The sequence below is a fragment of the Crotalus tigris genome, unplaced genomic scaffold, assembly GCF_016545835.1.
Source record: "Crotalus tigris isolate CLP2741 ecotype Arizona unplaced genomic scaffold, ASM1654583v1 scf7180000018829.1913635, whole genome shotgun sequence".
In the NCBI taxonomy this organism is placed as follows: domain Eukaryota; kingdom Metazoa; phylum Chordata; class Lepidosauria; order Squamata; family Viperidae; genus Crotalus; species Crotalus tigris.
In genome coordinates, this window is record NW_024097219.1 from 930,191 (window position 1) to 951,047 (window position 20,857).

The following is a 20,857-nucleotide window of genomic DNA, read 5'->3' on the forward strand; positions in this document are numbered from 1 at the left end:
CAGCAAAGAAACAAACTCTCAATAGTAAATTCAACCACGTTCATGACAGTGGATATTAGCACTCATTCATAATGGTTCAGATAAATCAAAAACTCCTAGTCCTAACCCAGGACCAAAACCTTTACACTGATTACATCTAGCCTACTTCTGGAAAGTGGGGACAACATCACGAAGAAGGTCCCTAATTCTTAACGAACAGGCTGGCATGGAAAGAGATTTGTTCAACCAGCCACATAGGGGGTACATTTGATCCTTTAAGTTTCAGGTGGTCCTCGGAATGTTCAAAACTTAATTTAAAAATTATTTTATACATGATTGGATGGTAAGCATACCAACTGTATTAATTTTAATTTTAAATGTCAGTAAACTAAAAGAGCCCTACCTACAATCCCACTCTTTTTTTGGACTGCAGCTATAATATGGTATTAGCACAGACACACACCAAAGTTTGTACATCCCTATTGTGGGATAGCCCTCAACACCTTGAATCTGGCTAAAAAACAGATAGGCAACTAATGGCACATTCTCAGGGTTGGCATACAGCTATTGTGAGCAGCATCCTATTAGCTGTATTTTACAACAGTTGTAACGTCTGTGTTGTTTTCAAGGACACCCCAAAACAGAGGACATTGCATTCATCCTGATAAGTGGTTATCAGAGAATGGGTCACCGTGGCTAAGCTGTCTGAGCTAAGCTAGAAATGTTATTCTCTCTGGAACAGAAGATCTAATGAAGCATTAAGAACAGGAGAGCTACAGTAGGGATTGAACTGCAGGGCTACTCTTCATGACGAGAACAAAATGAATGTGTGGTTTTGCCCTTTGTTATATTATTCCAGCAATTCAAAAATAATTTCCACTTACTCACAGATGATTCTATATTTAATCTGTCTCTTTCTTTCCCTTTCCAATGCTCATTTCTGCATCTCCATAATTTCCTACCGTCTGCTTTCAGTGGCAAATAGACTTCCTTGCCTTCACCGGGCTGATTTTTGCTGCTGTCAAAAGGTTTAATAAACAACTCCCAACCTTTTTTTGGCTTACATCACTCAAATAACCTCGGATTTTGTAATTTCAGTGGGAAGTTTGGATGATATTTTCAAGTGTTAGTGTCCTGCAGAAATTCAGACCCCAATGCTGAAAACTTAGCCCTTCTCATTGCATTCCTTTCTAATTAATCCCCTCACTTGGAGGAGATGCAGGATGCTCATTTCCTGTTAATTGTGGAAATCAAAGAAATAAAAAAACATTTTTTTTTTGCAAAGCTGGTGCAAGACTGAATGCCTGTGAAGTGGCTGCTCAGTTGGATCTGTGGGGCTCAGCTGTGTAGTGTAACATCATTCTGACAATGGACTCAGCTAACTCTCAGAGAGTTTATGATTGCCAGCAACCCCTTTTTCACCCCTTCTGCTTCCAAATTCTGGCCCAAGGAAGCACTACTAAAACAAATGTTAGCATATTTATACATATTGGCTCATTCAGGTGTTGTTTCTGCCACCAGGTGCCAGAAACCAGTTGTGTTCTGCTTGGAACAGAATGGGGTGAGACAAAGAGAGATGATTGGAAATCAGTTTGCTGAAGAGAAGAAGGCTAGTGAATCATTGCATTCTGTTCCCGTGAACCGTGTTTTTGTGTGATGAGAAATGGCTATTTGCTTCAGTTTTTTGTTCAGCTTTAAGTACCTTGGCTGACCCTGAAAAAATATAGTGGGTGGGACCTGCTTACTGCTCAGGGGTGTCGCTTAGACTGGGAAATGGGGGGAGGAGGGAACATTCTAGAAGAAGGCAACCTTTTTATGATGCCAAGAAAGCATCATGGACATGTCCATAAAGTCACCAGGAGCTGAGTGCAGCTCAGCAGAGAGGTGCTCAACCAGAGACCCCATGGACAGGTATGGCCTCTCCTCAGACCATGGCTGAAATCCTTAGAAATCTCCAGAGGCTGTAACAGAATCATGATTTCTAATCTGATAGAAAGAAAAGAAATAGTTAAATATATGATTGGAGAGTAATCATGTTAGCTATTGTTAATTTGTATTTAAAACAACTAATTTATGTGCAAATAAATGTCCTCAAATGGTATCATATTCATTTTTTTAACTGCCCCACATCTCTTCAGCATCCCCTCCAAGGGAGCTACTAACCTTGGGCTGAAAATAATTGTTCATTCACCTTTAAAAGAAACAGATTTTATGAAATCTGTCCTCGGCTTTTCACTGCTAAAAGAAAACCACAGGGCTAGATGAATGCAAACTGTATGGGATTTGTATCGGATTAGGAACTTAAGGACAATATGCATGTTCATATTTTTGTGATGATTACTTCTGATTTAAAAAAAAGATAATTCAGTCATTGTATTATATTTACAGTAACTTGTCATTCTAGGAATGCTCTGTCTTTATACACACACACATACACTTTCCGCCAAGGAGCATAAAGGAGTCTATCGAGTTTCCCCTGTTTTACAGTACAGTATTTATTATTTGTACAACAATCTATGAAGTAGATTATGATGAGGGTTAGGGATCGGACCCTTAGGGATTTATGAAAGTTAATATACTTCTAGCTGATGCTATACAAGGTCCAAATAATCTTCTGTTTGATTCCTGGCGTTTCAGATGTGTATCAAACGCAGTACTATAATTGGAAACATGCCTGATTCTGATGGAAGTACGGGTCTGGTTAACGTCAGACTGGCTGCCTTACCCATTTAATTCCAGAAGACAAATTTAAATCCACCCGGAAGAGAACTTTGAAGAAGAAGTCCAAATCGATTGCATATGAACTCCAGAATTTATTAAAGTGCTGGTTTGAAAAGGCCATGAGAACAATCAGATAAAGTACCTGGGATTCAGTGTGCAAAGGGATAGGAATTAGTAGCAAGGTTGGCTAAGAACAGCTTTGGCTTTACGGTCTACCCTTTTTATATCACAATGCTGAAATGTCACGGTTTTTATGCTAGCTTGATTTAGTGCTCTTTCTTGAGTGATAATTATGGGAAACATTAAAAATAGTATTTAAGCATAGTTGTAGAACTCATGAAATGGAAAAAGTGATCAATATTCTTCTATTGTCCACATTTTATAAACACATTAATGATATACTGGTTTTGTCCCTCTTAAGATATTTCCTAGGTAGAGTATGAATCTTATGTTTCCTATCTTTCACCAGACTGAAGGCTGACTACCTCCAGCAATTTGGCACTGCTTCATGCTTCATTTGCAGAAGAGCAAAATTTAAGTCATCTAAGATCTGTAAAAGATCTCTATCCTATTTTTAAACTTTTTTTAAGTTCTAGGGCTATAAGGTTGTAATGTGTTGCTCTCTTGCTCTTATATGCTGATTTTGGGCTCATAATAATAAATTTGTTGTTGTTGTTAGTTGCAAAGTCGTGTCAGACCCATCACAACCCCATGGGCAACGTTCCTCCAGGCCTTCCTGTCCTCTACTATCTTTGGGAGTCCATTTAAGCTCACACCTACTGCTTCAGTGACTCCATCCAGCCACCTCATTCTCTGTCGTCCTCTTCTTCTATTGCCCTCAATCTTTCCCAGCATTAAGCTCTTCCCCAGTGAGTCCTTCCTTCTCATTAGGTGGCCAAAGTACTTGAGTTTCAACTTCAGCATCTGGCCTTCTAAAGAGCAGTCAGGGTTGATCTCCTCTAAGACTGACCGGTTTGATCGCCTTGTAGTCCAGGGAACTCACAGGAGTCTTCTCCAGCATCATAGTTCAAAGGCCTCAATTCTTGGCACTCAGTCTTTCTTATGGTCCAACTTTCACAGCTATACATTGCAACTGGGAAAACCATGGCCTTGACTATACTTGACTGTACTTTTGTTAGCAGGGTGATGTCTCTGCTTTTTAATATGCTATCTAGATTTGCCATAGCTTTTCTCCCCAGGAGCAAGCGTCTTTTAATTTCTTGACTACAGTCCCCATCTGTGGTTATCTTGGAGCCCAGGAAGATATAATCTGTCACTACCTCCATTTCTTCCCCATCTATTTGCCAGAAATTGAGAGGGCTGGATGCCATGATCTTAGTTTTCTTAATGTTGAGTTTCAAGCCAACTTTTGCACTCTCCTTCTTCACTCGCATCAAGAGGCTCTTTAGTTCCTCTTCACTTTCTGCCATTAGAGTGGTATCATCTGCATATCTTAGGTTGTTGATATTTCTCCCGGCAATCTTAATTCCAACTTTTGATTCATCTAGCCCTGCCTTTCTCATGATGTGCTCTGCATATAAGTTAAATAGGCAGGGCGACAGTATACAGCCTTGCCGGACTCCTTTTCCAATTTTGAACCAATCAGTGGTTCCGTGTCCAGTTCCCACTGTTGCTTCTTGACCCGCATATAGGTTTCTCAAGAGACAAATAAGATGGTCTGGTATTCCCATCTCTTTAAGAACTTGCCACAATTTGTTGTGATCCACACAATCAAAGGCTTTAGCATAGTCAATGAAGCAGAAGTATATGTTTTTCTGGAACTCCCTAGCTTTCTCCATGATCCAGTGTATGTTGGCAATTTGATCTCTAGTTCCTCTGCCTCTTCTAAATCCTGCCTGTACTTCTGGTAGTTCTCGATCCACATACTGCTGGAGTCTAGCTTGTAGGATTTTAAGCATAATTTTACTTGCATGTGAAATGACTGCAATGGTGTGATAGTTTGAACATTCTTTGGCATTGCCTTTCTTTGGAATTGGAATGTAAACTGACTTTTTCCAATCCTGTGGCCACTGTTGAGTTTTCCAAATTTGCTGGCAAATTGAGTGTAGCACTTTTATTGCATCATCTTTTAAGATTTTGAATAGCTCAGCTGGAATACTGTTACCTCCACAAGTTTTGTTGTTGCTCAGCTTTCCTAAGGTCCATTTCACCCCACATTCTAGGATATCTGGCTCAAGGTCAGTGACCACCCCACCGTGGTTATCAGGGATGCTAAGCTCATTCTTGTATAGTTCTGCATAATTTTGCTACCTCTTCTTAATCTCTTCTGTCTCTGTTAGGTCCCTGCCATTTTGGCCCTTTATCATGCCCATCTTTGCATGAAACGTTCCGTTCATATCTCCAATTTTCTTGAAGAATCTGTGGTTTTCCTTATTCTATTGTTTTCTTCTATTTCTTTGCACTGTTCATTTAAGAGGGCATTCTTATCTCTTCTAGCTATTCTCTGGAATTCTGCATTCAATTGGTGTATCTTTCTCTTTCTCCCTTGCCTTTCGCTTCCCTTATTTCCTCAGCTATTTGCAAAGCTTCCTCAGACAGCCATTTTGCTTTCTTGCATTTCTTTTTCTTTGGGATGGTTTTAGTTGCTACCTCTTGTACAATATTGTGAACCTCCATCCATAATTCTTCAGGCACTCTGTCTATCAGATCTAATTGCTTAAATCTATTTGTCACCTCTACTATATATTCATCAGGGATATGATTTAGTTCATACCTGAGGCACCTAGTGTTTTTCCCTTTGTTCAATTTAAGCCTAAATTTTGCAACGAGAAGCTCATGATCTGAGCCACAGTCAGCCCCTGCTCTTGTTTTTACTGACTGTATAGAACTTCTCCATCTTTGGCTGCAGAGCACATAGTCAATCTGATTTCTGTGTTGACCGTCTGGTGTCGTCCATGTGTAGAGCCGTCTCTTGGGTTGTTGGAAAAGAGTGTTTGCTATGACCATCGTATTCTCTTGACAAAATCTATCAGCCTGGGCCCTGCTTCATTTTGTACTCCAAAGCCAAACTTGCCTGTTATTCCGGTTTATCTTTTGGCTTCCTACTTTAGCATTCCAATCCCCCATGATGATAAGGACATCATTTTTTGGTATTGATTCTATAAGGTGCTGTAGGGCTTCATAGAACCGGTCAATTTCATCCTCTTCAGCACCAGTGGTTGGGGCATAGACTTGGACTACTGTGATATTGAATGGTTTGCCTTGGATTTGCACTGAGATCATTCTGTCATTTGGGGGATTGTATTCCAGTATTGCTTTTCCTACTCTTTTATTGACTGTGAAGGCTACTCCATTTTTTCTGAGGGATTCTTGCCTGCAGTAGTACACCTGATGGTCCTCTGAATTAAATTCACCCATTCCTGTCCATTTTAGTTCGCTGATTCCTAAGATGTCAATGTTCAATCTGGTTATCTCTTGTTTGACCACGTCCAGCTTGCCTTGATTCATGGATCTTACATTCCAGGTTCCTATGGAGAAAAGATCTTTACAACATCGGGCTTTCCTTTCACCACCAGATGCATCCACAGCTGAGTGTCTTTTTGGCTTTGGCCCAGTCACTTCACTCTTTCTGGCACTACTAGTACTAGACCTCTGCTCTTCCCCAGTAGCATATTGGACACTTTCTGACCTGAGGGGCTCATCTTCCAGCGTCATATCTTTTTGCCTTTTGGTACTGTCCATGGGGTTTTCATGGCAAAGATACTGGAGTGGGTTTTCATTTCCTTCTCTAGTGGATCACATTTTGTCAGAACTCTCTGCTATGACCTGTCTGTCTTGGATGGCCCTGCACAGCATACCTCATAGCTTCACTGAGTTACGCAAGCACCTTCACCACGACAAGGCAGTAATCCATGAAGGAGGATAATAAATTAGATTAACTCAATGATATCAAAATGTTAGTATATAAAATATACACATGATCACATTTGGTAATTCCTATTTGTGTTTCACATTCTGGCATTGATTCAACAAAATTGTACTTTTTTTTTCACTGGAGAATTGTTATGAGCGTATCTCTCTTTTCTGTGCCTGGATAAGTGTAAGTAGTGGTGCTTAAATAATCTTTGCAGAACATCCAAAATTTTCTTATTATTACTTCATTCTTATTGAAAATAATAAAAATGACCATAGCTTGCAGGTGCTTAGAATGATTCAGCCTCCAGCACAATAATCAATCAGAAAATGGTGTGTTAAGACACATAATGTGATGCATGGCCTGGAAAAGGAGTATCTTGCTCTAATTAACATATTTTTGAGTGTATTTTGGTGGTGCTCATACATGTAAATTCACCGTTGCATCCAAACCTGGTAATACAAGATAGCTCTTCCCTGACTTCATCACTGCTAACTCTGTGCTTGTCTGCAGATTAGATTCCACACTCTAATGTAGAGCAGTGGTTCTCAACCTTTTCTTCACCACAGACCCCCTTTAAATACTGTTTTTGGCCATGGACCTTGGCCACAGACCCCCCCCCCAAGACTTAATTCGAGATTTAAATAATAACATTTCTTCAAGCCTATGTGGACCCCCTGTAACGGTATCGTGAGCCCACCCAGAGGTCCGCAGACCACAGGTTGAGAATCACTGATGTACAGCACCATAAAGTTTGCCTTGGGAAAGTTTGCAGAGACTACTAGCAAAATATGAATAAATCCTAGAAAGGGAAGATTGAATTAGCAAGAAATTTAAGTGACTCCACCTTGACATTCTTTGATATAAGAGGGAAAGTAGGGAAATATGATCAGGCTTTCATAACTAATGTTAGCTCTTCAAGGTTGGCCAAGTCAGTGTTTCCACAGACTCCATAAGAACTTTACCATTGATAGGAGCTTTAGCAGCAGAATCATGAGACCCTGACAGAATCGTATTATGCCAAAGAAAATCAAGGCAGTCACTTTATTTATTTATTTAATTTATTTATATGCTGCCCAATCCCAAAGGACTCAGGGCGGCGTACAAAATTAAAACAATCATCGAGAATAAGACAATAAAATAATTCAATCATACTGCAAGTCCGATCATGTCCCGCCCCCCCCCGGGGACATCAGCCCCAGGCCTGCCGGAACAGGAGAGTTTTAACGGCTTTCTTAAAGGCCGGCAGGGTGGGAGTTGTTCGAACCTTGGGGGGAAGTTGATTCCACCAGGTCGGAGCCACCACAGAAAAGCCCCTTCCCCGAGGGCCCGCCAGCCACCATTGTCTGGCCGACGGGACCTGAAGGAGGGCCAATCTATGGGACCTCACCGGTCTCTGGGAACTGTACAGCAGTATGCGGTCCTGTAAGTAACCTGGCCCTATGCCATGAAGGGCTTTAAAGGTGATAACCAACACCTTGAATTGCATCCGGAGACCCACAGGAAACCAGTGCAGCTCGCGGAGGATAGGTGACACGTGGGCGTACCTTGGCGCGCCCACAATCGCTCTCGCGGCTGCATTCTGAACCAACTGCAGCCTCCAAACACTCTTCAAGGGTAGCCCCATGTAGAGCGCGTTACAGTAATCCAGTCTTGAGGTGACGAGGGCATGAGTGACTGTGAGTAAAGATTCTCGGTCCAGATAAGGCCGCAACTGGTGCACCAGGCGAACCTGAGCAAAGGTCCCCCTGCCACAGCCGATAGATGTTGTTCCAAATTTAACTGTGAGTCCAGGAGGACACCCAAGTTGCGTGCCTGCACTGAGGGAGGTATATTTGCCCCCCCCAGGACTAATGATGGACCATCCAGTTGACCTTTGGGAGGCAAGACCCAGAGCCACTCGGTCTTGTCAGGATTGAGTCTAAGCCTGTTCACCCCCATCCAGACCCTCACATCTTCCAGGCACAGGCACATCACATTGACTGCTTCACTGAAAGGACACGGAGTGGAGATATATAAATAGTACTTTCTTCCCTTCCTCAGCTTAATTCAAGTTTTGCTATGAGTTCTCATATACTTCCCCAAGATCATCTCTTTGGTTCTCTACATGTAATAGAATTAGTTTGCCCATCACTAATTTGAATCCAAGACTTTCCAGTCTGATCCTACACTATGATTAGGTATAGTTAAATGATTATTAAGAATATGTGTAAAATATGAGCCAGAGATTTGTGTAGAGATCAGACAAAAACTTGTATCTTCTATACAGTATGCTGAGTCAAAGTTATGGGAAGGTGCAGAAAGATTGCGAGATCAGAATGCCTAAGAAATGCAGGCATTCTTAAAAGTTGGACTTGGAAAGAATGCCAGTTCTTGTTTCTTTTCTTTTCTTTTTTTGCCTACCACTGGTGTTGAAATCTGACATCCAAAAAAGTTTTTGCTTGTCACAGACATAATCGATAGGTGTGAAATCCTTGTTGTGATTACAGCAGGGGTATATAAATTTGCAGAGGTAACTGCCAACCGTTGATCAATAATCCTCAAACCAAGTCATTTGGCAGGGAAAAAAGTGTGAGACAGACAAAAGCTCACTGGTGAACAAACCTTTTTTTGCCAACCAAAAAAGGAACAAGAACCAGAATATCTTCACCTGAGGGGGCTTAAAGATGATTATACATAAAGAGGCTTCTGGAACATATGGGCAGACTGGTGGAAGAAAAGCATGGTGAAACAGACTGGTGAATCAGGGATATTTGCCTTGGGCATGTGAGAAGTCTGGCATGTGAAACCTGGAAGTAGCATGTGGGTGGCTAGAAAAAAAACCCGGAAGCTTGACAACGTGAGGAAATCACTCTGCTGCTAGCTTTCCAATAACTTCTGGAGCATGTAAGAATTCTGGCACAAGGAATGAATGTGGGAAGGCTGTACGTGAGGGGCAGTATGTGTGAGGAGCTGTCAGGAGGCATGCTGGTGGGTGTGGAGTATGTGGGGAACAGAATACATGGGGAGCAGGTGGAGAGTGTGCAGGTGGGCGGGGAGCAGGCAGGGAGCATGCTCAGCATTAATTCCCCTGCATTCCATTCTGTTTAATTGCTTATTAAATTCTAAGCAGACAATTATCAGCAGCAATTACAGCTCCGTGCAGTGACACAATTGCCGCTTTAGCATTTGTTAATCAAATGCTTATTTAGTACTCTGCTTTATTAGCTGTTTCTGGAGGGAGAGCCCAATCCCTCAGACTGGGGGGGGGGAGAGAGACTTCAGCCTTCTATCTTGCCCTAGGCTGTTATCTCCTTTGGGACTTTCAATCTCTGTCACCCCAGGAGAATTCCCTTAGGAAGATTAATCATTCCACACCTATGAAAAACTAAGCAACAGCATCCATCAGCTCTCGGGTTGTAATGGCATCCCTTCAGGGCTTTGTGGGAGATGAAGTCTTCACCCATCACTTGGGCCTGTGGCAACCTGCTCTGCAGACAGACCCTTCAGGCTTCCATCTCCAGAGAATAGAGTTTGCAGGTGAAGTGGGCTACTTTAGGCAACAGCCCTGGGGATAGCGGAGAAAGAAATAAATCAGAGAGGGAGAGGGAGAGAGATGAGGAAGCTGGAATTGCTACATGAGAATAAGCACTACAAGACTTTTTCAAATATTGGCTTTTGTGGAGAGAAGAGGAGCTCTGTGTCCAGGAGCCAACTATCTTGGATCAGTCCTGTGAAGGACAATGATAGGGACCAGTCCTTGCACCACTGCAGACAAAATTAGCAGGAGGGAACTATGTTGGCAGACAATCTGATTTGATATCAATCTGGTTCTCCGCAGGGTTGCTTTGTAAAGGAGGTTTAAGTATGGGGGCCTCTGAGTTTTCAGTGGAGAGCGCAGCTCTTGCTCCCAACCAAGCATTGCCTTGTGACTGCCCTCTTCAATCAAACTTCAATAACCAAAGCCGATGAAGGACCGGAAAGAGATAATAATGGAACTACGGTATCAGCAGGAAATTGATCCTTCCACTTCTCTTTTATGATAATGTATGCAGTGGCTTTACATGTTTTTTGTGCATCTCGACATGGAAACTCATCAGAGAACTGCGGAGACCGCACATGAGAGGAAAGTAGAAATGGGATGTTCCAGTGGAAGAGTGCACTTGTATTATTTATTTTATTTTCATAATTGGCTTGGTCATAGCTTCCCCATTCCAAATTAAATAATGTCTTTGGCTGATTTACCACCTGTATGCAACATTAAAATAGTGTATAAAACTACAAAAACAACTCTAAGTAGCATTTACACATTTTTTTTTACCAAAAGTGTGATATGCTTGCCCTAGGATTGCTCTGACAACATCCAGTTTTTTTTGGGGGGGGGGGGCAACATGTCTGTGAGTTAGAAGCAGAGTGATTAAATAGTCTTGAGCGGGATTGAAGCATCTCTTTGGAGCCTTTGGGGATAATGAAAAAATTGTGTTCCTTCTTTTAAAAGCGTAGCTGCTTACATTTTAATAAACAAACCGACCGCCATTCATCACTAGAAGAAAAAGCCGTCTTTAATGTTTCTTTCTCTTCAGTCTGACAGCCCAGCAAATAGTACTCTGTATGACAGCAACACGCTAGAGCAAAAATATGGCTTCAGAAATGAATAAGTTCAAATCCAATCAGTGCCAAAGATACAAATCTAAAAGATACATTGGCTCTGATATTCGCTTCGTGCTACTGCTACTATGGACTCACTACTGCTAAAGAGAAAGTCGGGGCCAGAAAGGTTTCACCGTGAATGCAGCTCTTACACTCACTTTGTTTACTAGGCAGAATGAGGAAAAGAAAGCTAATCTTCCAAGTTCTTTTTCATTATGTAGGCCACAGAGATGATGATGATTGTAGTACATTTGATGCAGGTTAGATTGTACATCCTCAGTTTATGAACACAGTTGGGACCAGAATTTCCATTGCTAAGCAATGCTTTTGTTAAGTGAGTCACACCCTATTTTACAACCTTTTTTTGCCACAGCTGTTAAGTGAACCACACAGCCATTAATGAACCTGGCCTCCCCCCCCCCCATTGATTTTGCTTATTGGAAGTCACTGGGAAAGTTGCAAATGGTGATCGAATGGCCCAGGGCATTGCAATCTTCATAAACACACGCCAGTTGGTAAGCACCCAAATTTTAATCACACAATTGTGGGAATACTGCGACAATCATAAGTGCAAGGACAGATTGTAAATAACTTTTTTCAGTACCATTGTAACTTCAAACAGGTGCTAAACAAATGGTTGCAAGCAGTGCTTTTTTTCTAAAAAAAAAAAAAAGTGCTGGAACTCACACACGTCATACAACCCGCCTTGCCTACCCTACAAGGTTCCATCCCAAAAAAGTGCTGGAACTCCGTTCTGGGTGTTCTATGAGAAAAAAAGCCCTGGTTGCAAGTACAGGACTATTAAATGCTGACTAATCTTTAAATCTTTATGACCTCAAAAGGTGGAATGACCTCTGAACCTTCATCCTTGCTACTTAATTCCTCCTGCATTTCCTATTCTCCTGGGCTAGAAATTTTGCTTTCTTAACTGCAGACCAATCAGCCAGCAACATTAGTGAAGTTTTAACCAACAATTATAAATACTGAATGAGCTATTGTTTGCTTACATTTAAGCTTGCAGATCTAGAACAATATCAGAGAGGCCCAAAGAAGCTTTAGGATCCCTTTCCACTGTGGATTGTCTGCATGTGGATTGTCTGCATGTTCTTAAAGAAGTCTTTGTTTCTAAACCTCATCTTCTAATTTGCACACTTGAGATAAAAAAAGAATAACTTCATGAGGCATTTACAAATAGGGATGACATAAGCATTAGTGCTTGTTTTGCCTATTAAATTTTTATTTCAGCCTTCTTCCCAAAATTCATGGTGACTGACCAGTTCATTTTAATCTTTAATTAGTATAATTCTGTAAGATAAGATAGACTGATGGAGAGGCCCTGGCCCAGGGTCATACAATATGCTTAGAATCTGAATGTGAATGTAGTCCTGGTTTTTCCAAAGTAGATATGATGGTAGGACATTTGTAATCATTTCTGAGCATTTTTATAGGCCAAATCTTGCTATGAGATATCTGATTGGGACTAAGGCTATAGCAGTGCAAGAAAAAATTAGCTGCTTTCTATTTCTTTCCCCTTATATAAAAGTGCTGATCACCACCAAGGGAGAAAAATGTACATGTCATATGAGCATCAGGAAGAAAGATCTTCACTATCACTCTTGTAAATATGGTTAGAGAAATATTCTATAGCAGTGTGGGAAATTGCTGCAGTTCCATTGAAGGGGAGCAACTGAGAATTTCTGGATAGAAGGTTCTAAATATTACCCTATTAAGACCCCATTTATGGCCATGAATGTATAGGGCTGATAAAGCTGTAGCTGGGTTAAGGCATTCTTTATGTCAGTGCCGGAATTATGAACCACCCTCCATCCCAGTTTAGTTTTGAGGATATGCTTGTTCATCCAAGCAATTTCAGGACAAGACTGCCTTTTAAAAATAAATTATGTTTTAATTGTTGCATTTTGAATATTTCTAAATTGTTGTCTTTGCTGCTAAATTGTGTTATTGTTGATTGGTATATGAATCGCTTTTATTCTTTTTTTTAAAAAACTCTACTTTGGGCTTCTCTGAAAGACAGCTAAACAAAGAATTCTGATTGCTCTGCTTTAATTTATTCTGGAATAAAATCTGAATTAGCCACAGCCACACCTAGAAGTTAAGGGATTCACTCTTGAGCAATGGAACAAGAGGCAAGGAAGGCTGGGCTTCTGAGAGGCCTTTAAGTATTGGTGCAGTTTTGCTCTGCATCGTCCATGCTACAGCAGTATATCATAACCACTGAAGAAGTTTTATTTATTTATTTATTTAAATTTACTGGATGACACAGGAGTCTTGGGCTCTTCTAGGTCAAGTTTTCCGACTGCTGCGGACGGAAGAAGCAATGCCGGCAAAGGGGTGGTGGTGTAGTTATTTAAATATAAAGCAGATAGAAGCTCTCGTAGCAACCGCTGCTGAAGTCGGCAAGAAGCACCAGCTGCAGGCTTTTGACAGGAGAACGGATATTGTGGTTCGAGAAGCCGCAGGGCCGTTGGCACTCGGCCCCCTGCAGGGGTGGGGATTGCGTCTTGCTTTAGCCGTCAAAATCCTCTCCTCCCCTTCTCTAGGCGTCGAAGCAATCTCTTCCCGAGGGTCTTCGGCGATTTTTCCAAGAGTTGTTGTGCTTTCTCTCGCCTTCGGACCGCCCCCACCGTCCCAGGCAATCCGGACGGGACAGAGCTTAGCCCACCAGATACCGCCTTGCAGCGGAAACCTGCAGAGACGCCGGGCCTAGCGGGAGGCGGGAAAGCGGGGGCAGAGAGCGAGCGGGATCAGTGCAGCGTGGCATGACGAGACGAGGCCCCCCGGAGAAGTGAGCTATGTCCCTTATTGGTCACACTACATTTCTTTTTCATTAGCAGTTAAATGCAGACATGAGGGATCGGCGCAGGTTCACTGGGCGCGCGCCGTGCAGCATTTCCTGCTGTGATGGATTAGCCCCAGCGGAGGCCCGACGGCGGGCGAGGGCGCTTGTCATCCGGTGCAGGCCATGCAAGCCTGGTAGAGGGGGCGCCGGAAGGTAACCGCCCCGCTAAAGTAGCGGGGAAGAGAAAGAGCGGCGAGAAACCGCCCTCTGGATTGAGTGGACTGTAAAATTCCGGACGGCCAGGAGATGGCAGCAACGAGAACCGGGGAAATTAACTTTAGCCCGACATTTTGGAGCTCTGGTTAAATTGAAGGATGGGGCCACAGTTGTAATTGATGGAGGGGGGGAGGGAGGGAGACGACTGTTTTATCACACACATTGGATCTTTGGAATAGCGTCATTGTTATCCATTTTCTTCTCTGCTAGTTGCTGCCACAGTTTTGAAATATAAGTGGCAGGTTATCATTTTGGCGCTTTCATTAATTCAGGGTTGACTCTAAAAACATTGTCAGTAGATCTGCACTTTTTTTAAAAAAAAAAATCTGAAATTATATTCTCTAGGCCCCCGGGATAGAACTACAAACCTCCCAGTACTACTGAACCACAGTTTCTGGCTTCCCTCTGCTGGTTGGGGCTGCAGGGAAAGGGGAGCCATTGGTGGTTTTGTTTCACTCCCTAATTAGTATTCTGAATGTCAGAAACATGGGGAGGAAAATGTAGAACTGTGACCCAAGAATTTAATAGTTTAACCTCATATGTCTACTAAACAGTAGCTCCTAGTAGAATTCACTGGGTAGATAAATGACTATTGCAATTTGCTTGACACAGGGCTGTTCAAATGGCCAGGGCTTGTTTGTTGGTCTGTACTGCATTACCCTATTTAGACAACTAAATCCTGTTCTTTAAGATCTGCCCTGGTTGCTGGTAGGCTTCTGGATCCAATTAAAGGTGTCAGTGATTACTTACTTATAATGCTCTTTCCCACTATGGCCTTTTGCAGGGGTCTTCAAACTCGGCACTTTTATGACTTGTGGACTTCAACTCCCGGAATTCCTCAGCCAGGAGGGCTAAGTTTGAAGACCCCTCCCTTTTTGCCATTCTGAGTGGATTTTCTTCTTCACGTCTTCCTGACTTGATCCAATAGGAAGAGGAAGTTCAAGTTCAGCCTGAAAGAAATGGGAATGAAGAGGGGTAGGAGGCTAGGTCACAGGGATTGACTCTGTAGTATAGTCCCTTGTCTCTGGAACAGCTCCCCCCAACCCCCACCCCTCCAAGATTAGAGGTTACCTACTTCGATGATGTTTGGAAGATGATGAAAAGACTTTTATAGAGCATTCAGACTCATTTTGGTTTGTTTATAATTATTAGTACTTTTCATTATTGGACATATGAATGGATTTTATTATTTTACTGATGTTTAATTTCCTGTGCTGTAAACCAGGTAGAATTGGAAGAATTAGTGGCTATAAATTTTGGTAAATAAACTAAGTAAATATAGGAACATAAACTAAATTAATATTTTATTTTAAGTGGCAATCAACAAGTCTGAATCATAGCAGCTAACTCTATTAGTGATAAGAAGATTAACCACCAAAACTGAGTGAACTTGCTTATTAGCTGTGCATGAGAAGTTTTGCATTAGTTTTTGTAGTTTTTATAAATCAAATTTATAGGCTGCTCAACTCACAGCGACTCTTGTGTGATTTGAAGAGCCCAGCAGTGACTACAAAATGCAGTTTATTTTGATAGGTTTCCAGCATTCCAGACCAAGAAAAGCGTATGGCAAGTACAGAATCAGCATAACTATTTTTATCTAATAAATATTTATATCATTTGGAAGGAATGTGATCATCTTTAGTGAGATGGCTGAATCTCATAACTAGAGCAGTGGTTGTAACTCATCATGCCCAAATCGGTGTGAATGACATTATGGCTTGGTTTCAGCCTATTATCAAGGGAAACTTTAAATTCTCTACAAGAGTTGAATCTAAGGCAAAATCCCCCCCCCACATCACAACAATATTGACACCGTGAAGAAAATCCTAATAATTGCATAAGAACATCAGGGTAGCTATGAGATGGGATGGATAAAAGGTGACTCATATTCAGGAGCCTTCTGTTCTAAGCCTTGTATCCATAATCTATTTTTACAGAACTGAATCAGCAGCATACCATCAGTATCTTTCCTGCTAGGAAAGTATTGCTGTCAAGTATCCATATCAGTAGTTATAATCACTGAAATCTACCAGACAGCATATCCCATCATTTCTATGCCAAGAGAGTAAATAGAACCATAAATATAAACAAATTATTATAGCCATCTCTAGTATGCATAATAAGCAGGTAACGTTCAGTGATCATATGTGGTTTACATTGTTAATGTATCTCAAAATGCTTTGTACCTCTTTTCAGTTTAGGTTGTTTTTTTTTTACTTTTTCCATTAAGAATTACTGGTAAATATCAATGAACGAGAAGCGTTGATATGTGATGAAAGGAATAAGGTATCTGTAACACCATCAAACATCAACATCTGCCTAGATCCTTGGGAAGGCCACAATAGGTGGACAAAAATGCCAAACCCATTCTGAACCCATTCTGGCTGACTGTGTGATGAAAAATGATACTGTCTTTCTACTGATCCTTGCTCTCTCGAGTTGGATGCATATATGATGGAGGGGGATGTTTTAAAAGTGTGATCACTTGTATTAGCAGCAACGGGATGACTACATGCGATTGCTGCAGTGGCTTTTATTTTTCTTACAGAGCGGTTCAACAGGCAGTTGATCAAAGATCACGAAAGAGCTGCTGTCATTTTGATGATATTGAAAAAAGTGAAACCTTGTTTCACAGAGCTTTCATTTTCAATGCTGGTGGGTCTGGTAGAAGAAGGGTACTATGCAAACTAAACTTAAGTATTGAAATAAATTTTGGAAACTCACACTACTAAATATCAGCATCACCCTATACCTGTCCTTTTTGCACCTTCATAGAGGGATGAAGCAATGCTATAGCACACACGGAGCTCTATGTTTGATCCCCTTTTTTGTATTCAAAGCCTTCTCTAGTGTCCTGTACTGAGGAATACCAAGCAATATTCTAGCCCAGGGGTAGGCAACCTTGGCTCTATTATGACTCATGGACTTCAACTCCCAAAATACCTAAGCCAGCATGACTCCACGAGTCATAAAAGTCCACGAGTCATAAAAGAGCCAAGGGTGCCTACACCTGGTCTAGCTCATCAGTGCTTCTGAATGAATTCCACAAAGACCACAAACTCCTTCCGTGCAGGATGTAACTCTGATTCTTCAGCACCTGCTGTAATGTCATTGCTACTAAACCAGTTTCTAATTATTTTGTTTCTGTCACCCAACACAGATGCTCAACAAAGTGCCACGGTGCCCATTCCTGTGCCTGGCTCTGGCTCTGACCTGCTCCCCCACTTCCTGCTAGAACCTGAGGATGTTTATATTGTCAAAAACAAACCTGTGACATTGACATGCAAGGCCCTGCCTGCCACCCAGATTTACTTCAAATGCAACGGTGAATGGGTGCACCAAGGTGACCACATCATACAGCGCAGCAAGGATAAGAGCACTGGTGAGTGCTGAAAGGGACAGCATTGAGACAGTCTATCAAGGAGAAGGAGTTAGGTGGGACATAAACGCTGAGCTGAGTAACATAAGGAAATCTGTTGGGTATCAGCATATGTTAAATTTAGCAGCTTCTCTTGTTTTCTGCACATGTATTGCACTTCCGCAGAGTTGTGATATGTCTCTAACTCTTGTTTGGAGCCCCTGAACCCATTACAGTTTTCTTCCTAATTCCTTTGCTGCTTGATATTTTGGCAGGCCTGCCCCTCATGGAGGTACGGATAGATATCTCAAGGCAGCAGGTGGAGAAGATCTTTGGCTTGGAAGAGTACTGGTGTCAGTGTGTGGCCTGGAGTTCTTCCGGCACCACCAAAAGCCAGAAGGCCTTTGTGCGCATTGCGTGTGAGTGATTTCCCTACCCGCAATCTTTCGCCTCGGTTCTCCTGGTGCTTTCCATCCATTTGCTAGTGGGCTCTTTGGCTCCAGTGGGGCATAGTCATGGCACAAGTGCTGTGTGTGCACTAAGGATCAGGGGTGTAACAGTGGCATTGTCAGGGAGCAGACGAGTCTGTGCCACTTAAAGAAGCAGCCTGGCATGATGGGGAGTCTGTATTATTGTCATTACACCACTCTGAGTTCCTTTTCTTTCTAGACTTGAGGAAGAATTTTGAGCAGGAGCCAGTGGCCAAAGAAGTCTCCATTGAGCAGGGAATTGTGCTGCCTTGCCGCCCTCCAGAGGGGATTCCACCTGCTGAAGTGAGTGCTTGCACATACATTCTTATTTTTGGCCAATGGGAGGAAATTATTGAAAATCCAGCTGATGCAATAAATCCCAAGCAGCTGGATGGGACCACCAGACAGGATGCCATATCTTTCCTTTTGCCCTTGGCATCTGCAGCTCCTGCCAGTGATCTAGGCTGGGCTCTTGGTGTTCATCCTACTTGCATATTCCCTACCCGCTGCTTGATATATTGCAGCTTCTCTCTCTCTTTAAGCTTTCTTGCATTCACTCTGACCTTCCCTTGGTCAATGTTTGTAAATGTTTTCTTTTGGAACACCATATTTTAAGGCTTCTGACCCAGATCAAATCAGAACCACATGTGACTCTTGGGTTTTCTCAAGGTGGAGTGGCTGCGCAATGAAGAACTTGTGGACCCAACACTGGACCCCAATTACTACATTACACTGGAACATAGCTTGGTGGTGAAACAAGCTCGTTTAGCTGACACAGGCAACTATACCTGCGTGGCCAAGAACATAGTGGCTCGCCGTCGTAGCTCACCTGCCGCTGTGATTGTCTATGGTAGGACCTCTTCAGGGAATAGGGAGGGTGACCCTGAGAAAGAGGGGCACGTGCTGTTTATATAATCCCTCCTGTGCATGAATCCCACCCTGCTCCAAATTTTGTTCAGTTTGCAGATGAAGGGGGAAGATGGATGATAATAGGATGGAATGCTTTCAGATATATATTTTTCTGTTGGTTGAGGGTAATGGTGCCCAAAATATTGAGACCTTGCTTCTCCCTGGGTTACACTGTACCCAATTGTTTTGGGAATGTGAAGACGAGCTTTGGAAGTGAGGAGCGTCATAGATTGTACCTTCTCAGACAAGGTGAAGGAAGGTTGAATTGTAAATACGACTAAGGAGCAAGTTACGCTGTTGCAGAAGACGACAGAGGAAAGCAATATGACCCTTTCCCTGTTCCTCTTAAGTGTTTGCCCCTCTGCTTGTGACGCCTCCTTGCATATCCCCATGTTTTCCTGTGTATTCTCCCCAAACTGTTCATACACACAAATACACCAAGGAATCCTAAATTCTGGAGCCAGCAATCTTGTCCCCAAGACAATGAAAAGGCTTGGCTACCCCTCTAGGCCTGAAAAGCACTCTGCTCCCCATGGGGGTGGCAGCTCACTCTCCCTACCAGCTCTCCTAGGGCAGTCGTTGCAAGCTCTAGCTGATGCTGTCCCTTCCCCCCAGTGAATGGAGGCTGGTCGACGTGGATGGACTGGTCAGCCTGCAGCACCAGCTGTGGACGGGGCTGGCAGAAGCGGAGCCGGAGCTGCACCAACCCAGCGCCACTCAACGGGGGGGCCTTCTGTGAGGGCCAGAATGTGCAGAAAAGTTCCTGCGCCACCCTGTGCCCAGGTACTGCCCCTGCCACACCATGGGCCTGCTCCCATGGTTCAGTTTGCTGTGCTCCTTAGATTCCAAAGACCTCACCCAAACCCCTGCCCAGAACAGTGGAGAAGTGCTTAAGAAGCCAACATATGTGAAGCCTGTAATCATTTGAGCTGATCCACTCACTTCTGCTAATCTTACTCACTCACAGTTCTAGATTTCTTCTCTGTTTCACCACCATCCCCTGTCGTGGGGTGTTCCCTGTTCACACAGTTCTGCCTATGCTACGCTATTTCAACCATACTTTCTCTCTCCCATTGCCCTATTTCAAAATCCAGTTGTTTTGATTGTGAATATGGAATGATGTTGCGTGTGCCTGCATTCAACTCTTTGAAGCAACAGCTCAGAAGCACTTGGTTCTTGCCTTGCTTTGCTTTCCCTTCCCTCCCATTTGCTCTACTTGTCTCCTTTAACCCATCCATGTGTCTGTGTTTGTCCTCTCCTATCTCGTAATTCTTCTGAGGCATGTCACAATTTTTTTCCCCCCTAGTAAGGTAGCTTCTGTGGCTGCCCCAAGATTTACAATCCTGGCCCTTTCTCTGCCAAGGAGATATAGCTCGAGAGCATTCTCATGGATTATGAGATTGTTAAAGTGATGCCTGCTGGGATGTGGTGGGATAGGGTGGAACAAGGGGAAGATGTAGAGTTTACTGGGGGGGGGCGGGGTAAGAAAATCATTGAGTTAGAATTTGGTTAGTTAATATTTATACTGCTTCCTTCTAACTGGCAGTACCTGGTGGTTGGTCAGCCTGGAGTTTGTGGTCGGTATGTGGTGCTGACTGTACACATTGGCGCAGCCGTGAATGCTCTGATCCGGTGCCCCGTAATGGTGGGGATGAGTGCCAGGGGCCTGAACTGGAAACCCGCAACTGCACCAGTGAACTGTGTACGCATGGTGAGTACTTGCCTCTTTCTTCATCTTTGGGAATGACAAGACTGCTGTCATTAGAGATGTAAAGGATGTGGTGAGCAGGGTAACAGTTTGCATATTGCCAAGAAAGAGAAATGCATAATCAGAGAGGGGA

The 20,857-nt window shown here is 42.8% G+C and overlaps 1 protein-coding gene across 3 annotated transcripts in view; it reads left to right on the forward strand.

The window, feature by feature from the left end:
* UNC5A (unc-5 netrin receptor A) overlaps window positions 1-20,857 on the forward strand; it is a 104,752-nt gene that overhangs the window by 65,040 nt on the left and 18,855 nt on the right. Inside the window, exons 1-7 of one of the 3 annotated variants that reach the window (XM_039356782.1) lie at window positions 13,420-14,009; window positions 17,440-17,661; window positions 17,913-18,056; window positions 18,307-18,410; window positions 18,777-18,957; window positions 19,632-19,799; window positions 20,563-20,727. In XM_039356782.1, coding sequence (XP_039212716.1) covers window positions 17,924-18,056; window positions 18,307-18,410; window positions 18,777-18,957; window positions 19,632-19,799; window positions 20,563-20,727 — 751 coding nt within the window. In that variant the 5' untranslated portion in view covers window positions 13,420-14,009; window positions 17,440-17,661; window positions 17,913-17,923. Of the gene's footprint in view, window positions 1-13,419; window positions 14,010-17,439; window positions 17,662-17,912; window positions 18,057-18,306; window positions 18,411-18,776; window positions 18,958-19,631; window positions 19,800-20,562; window positions 20,728-20,857 lie in introns of those variants that run through there. The other 2 variants (XM_039356780.1, XM_039356781.1) reach the window with 2 other exon arrangements.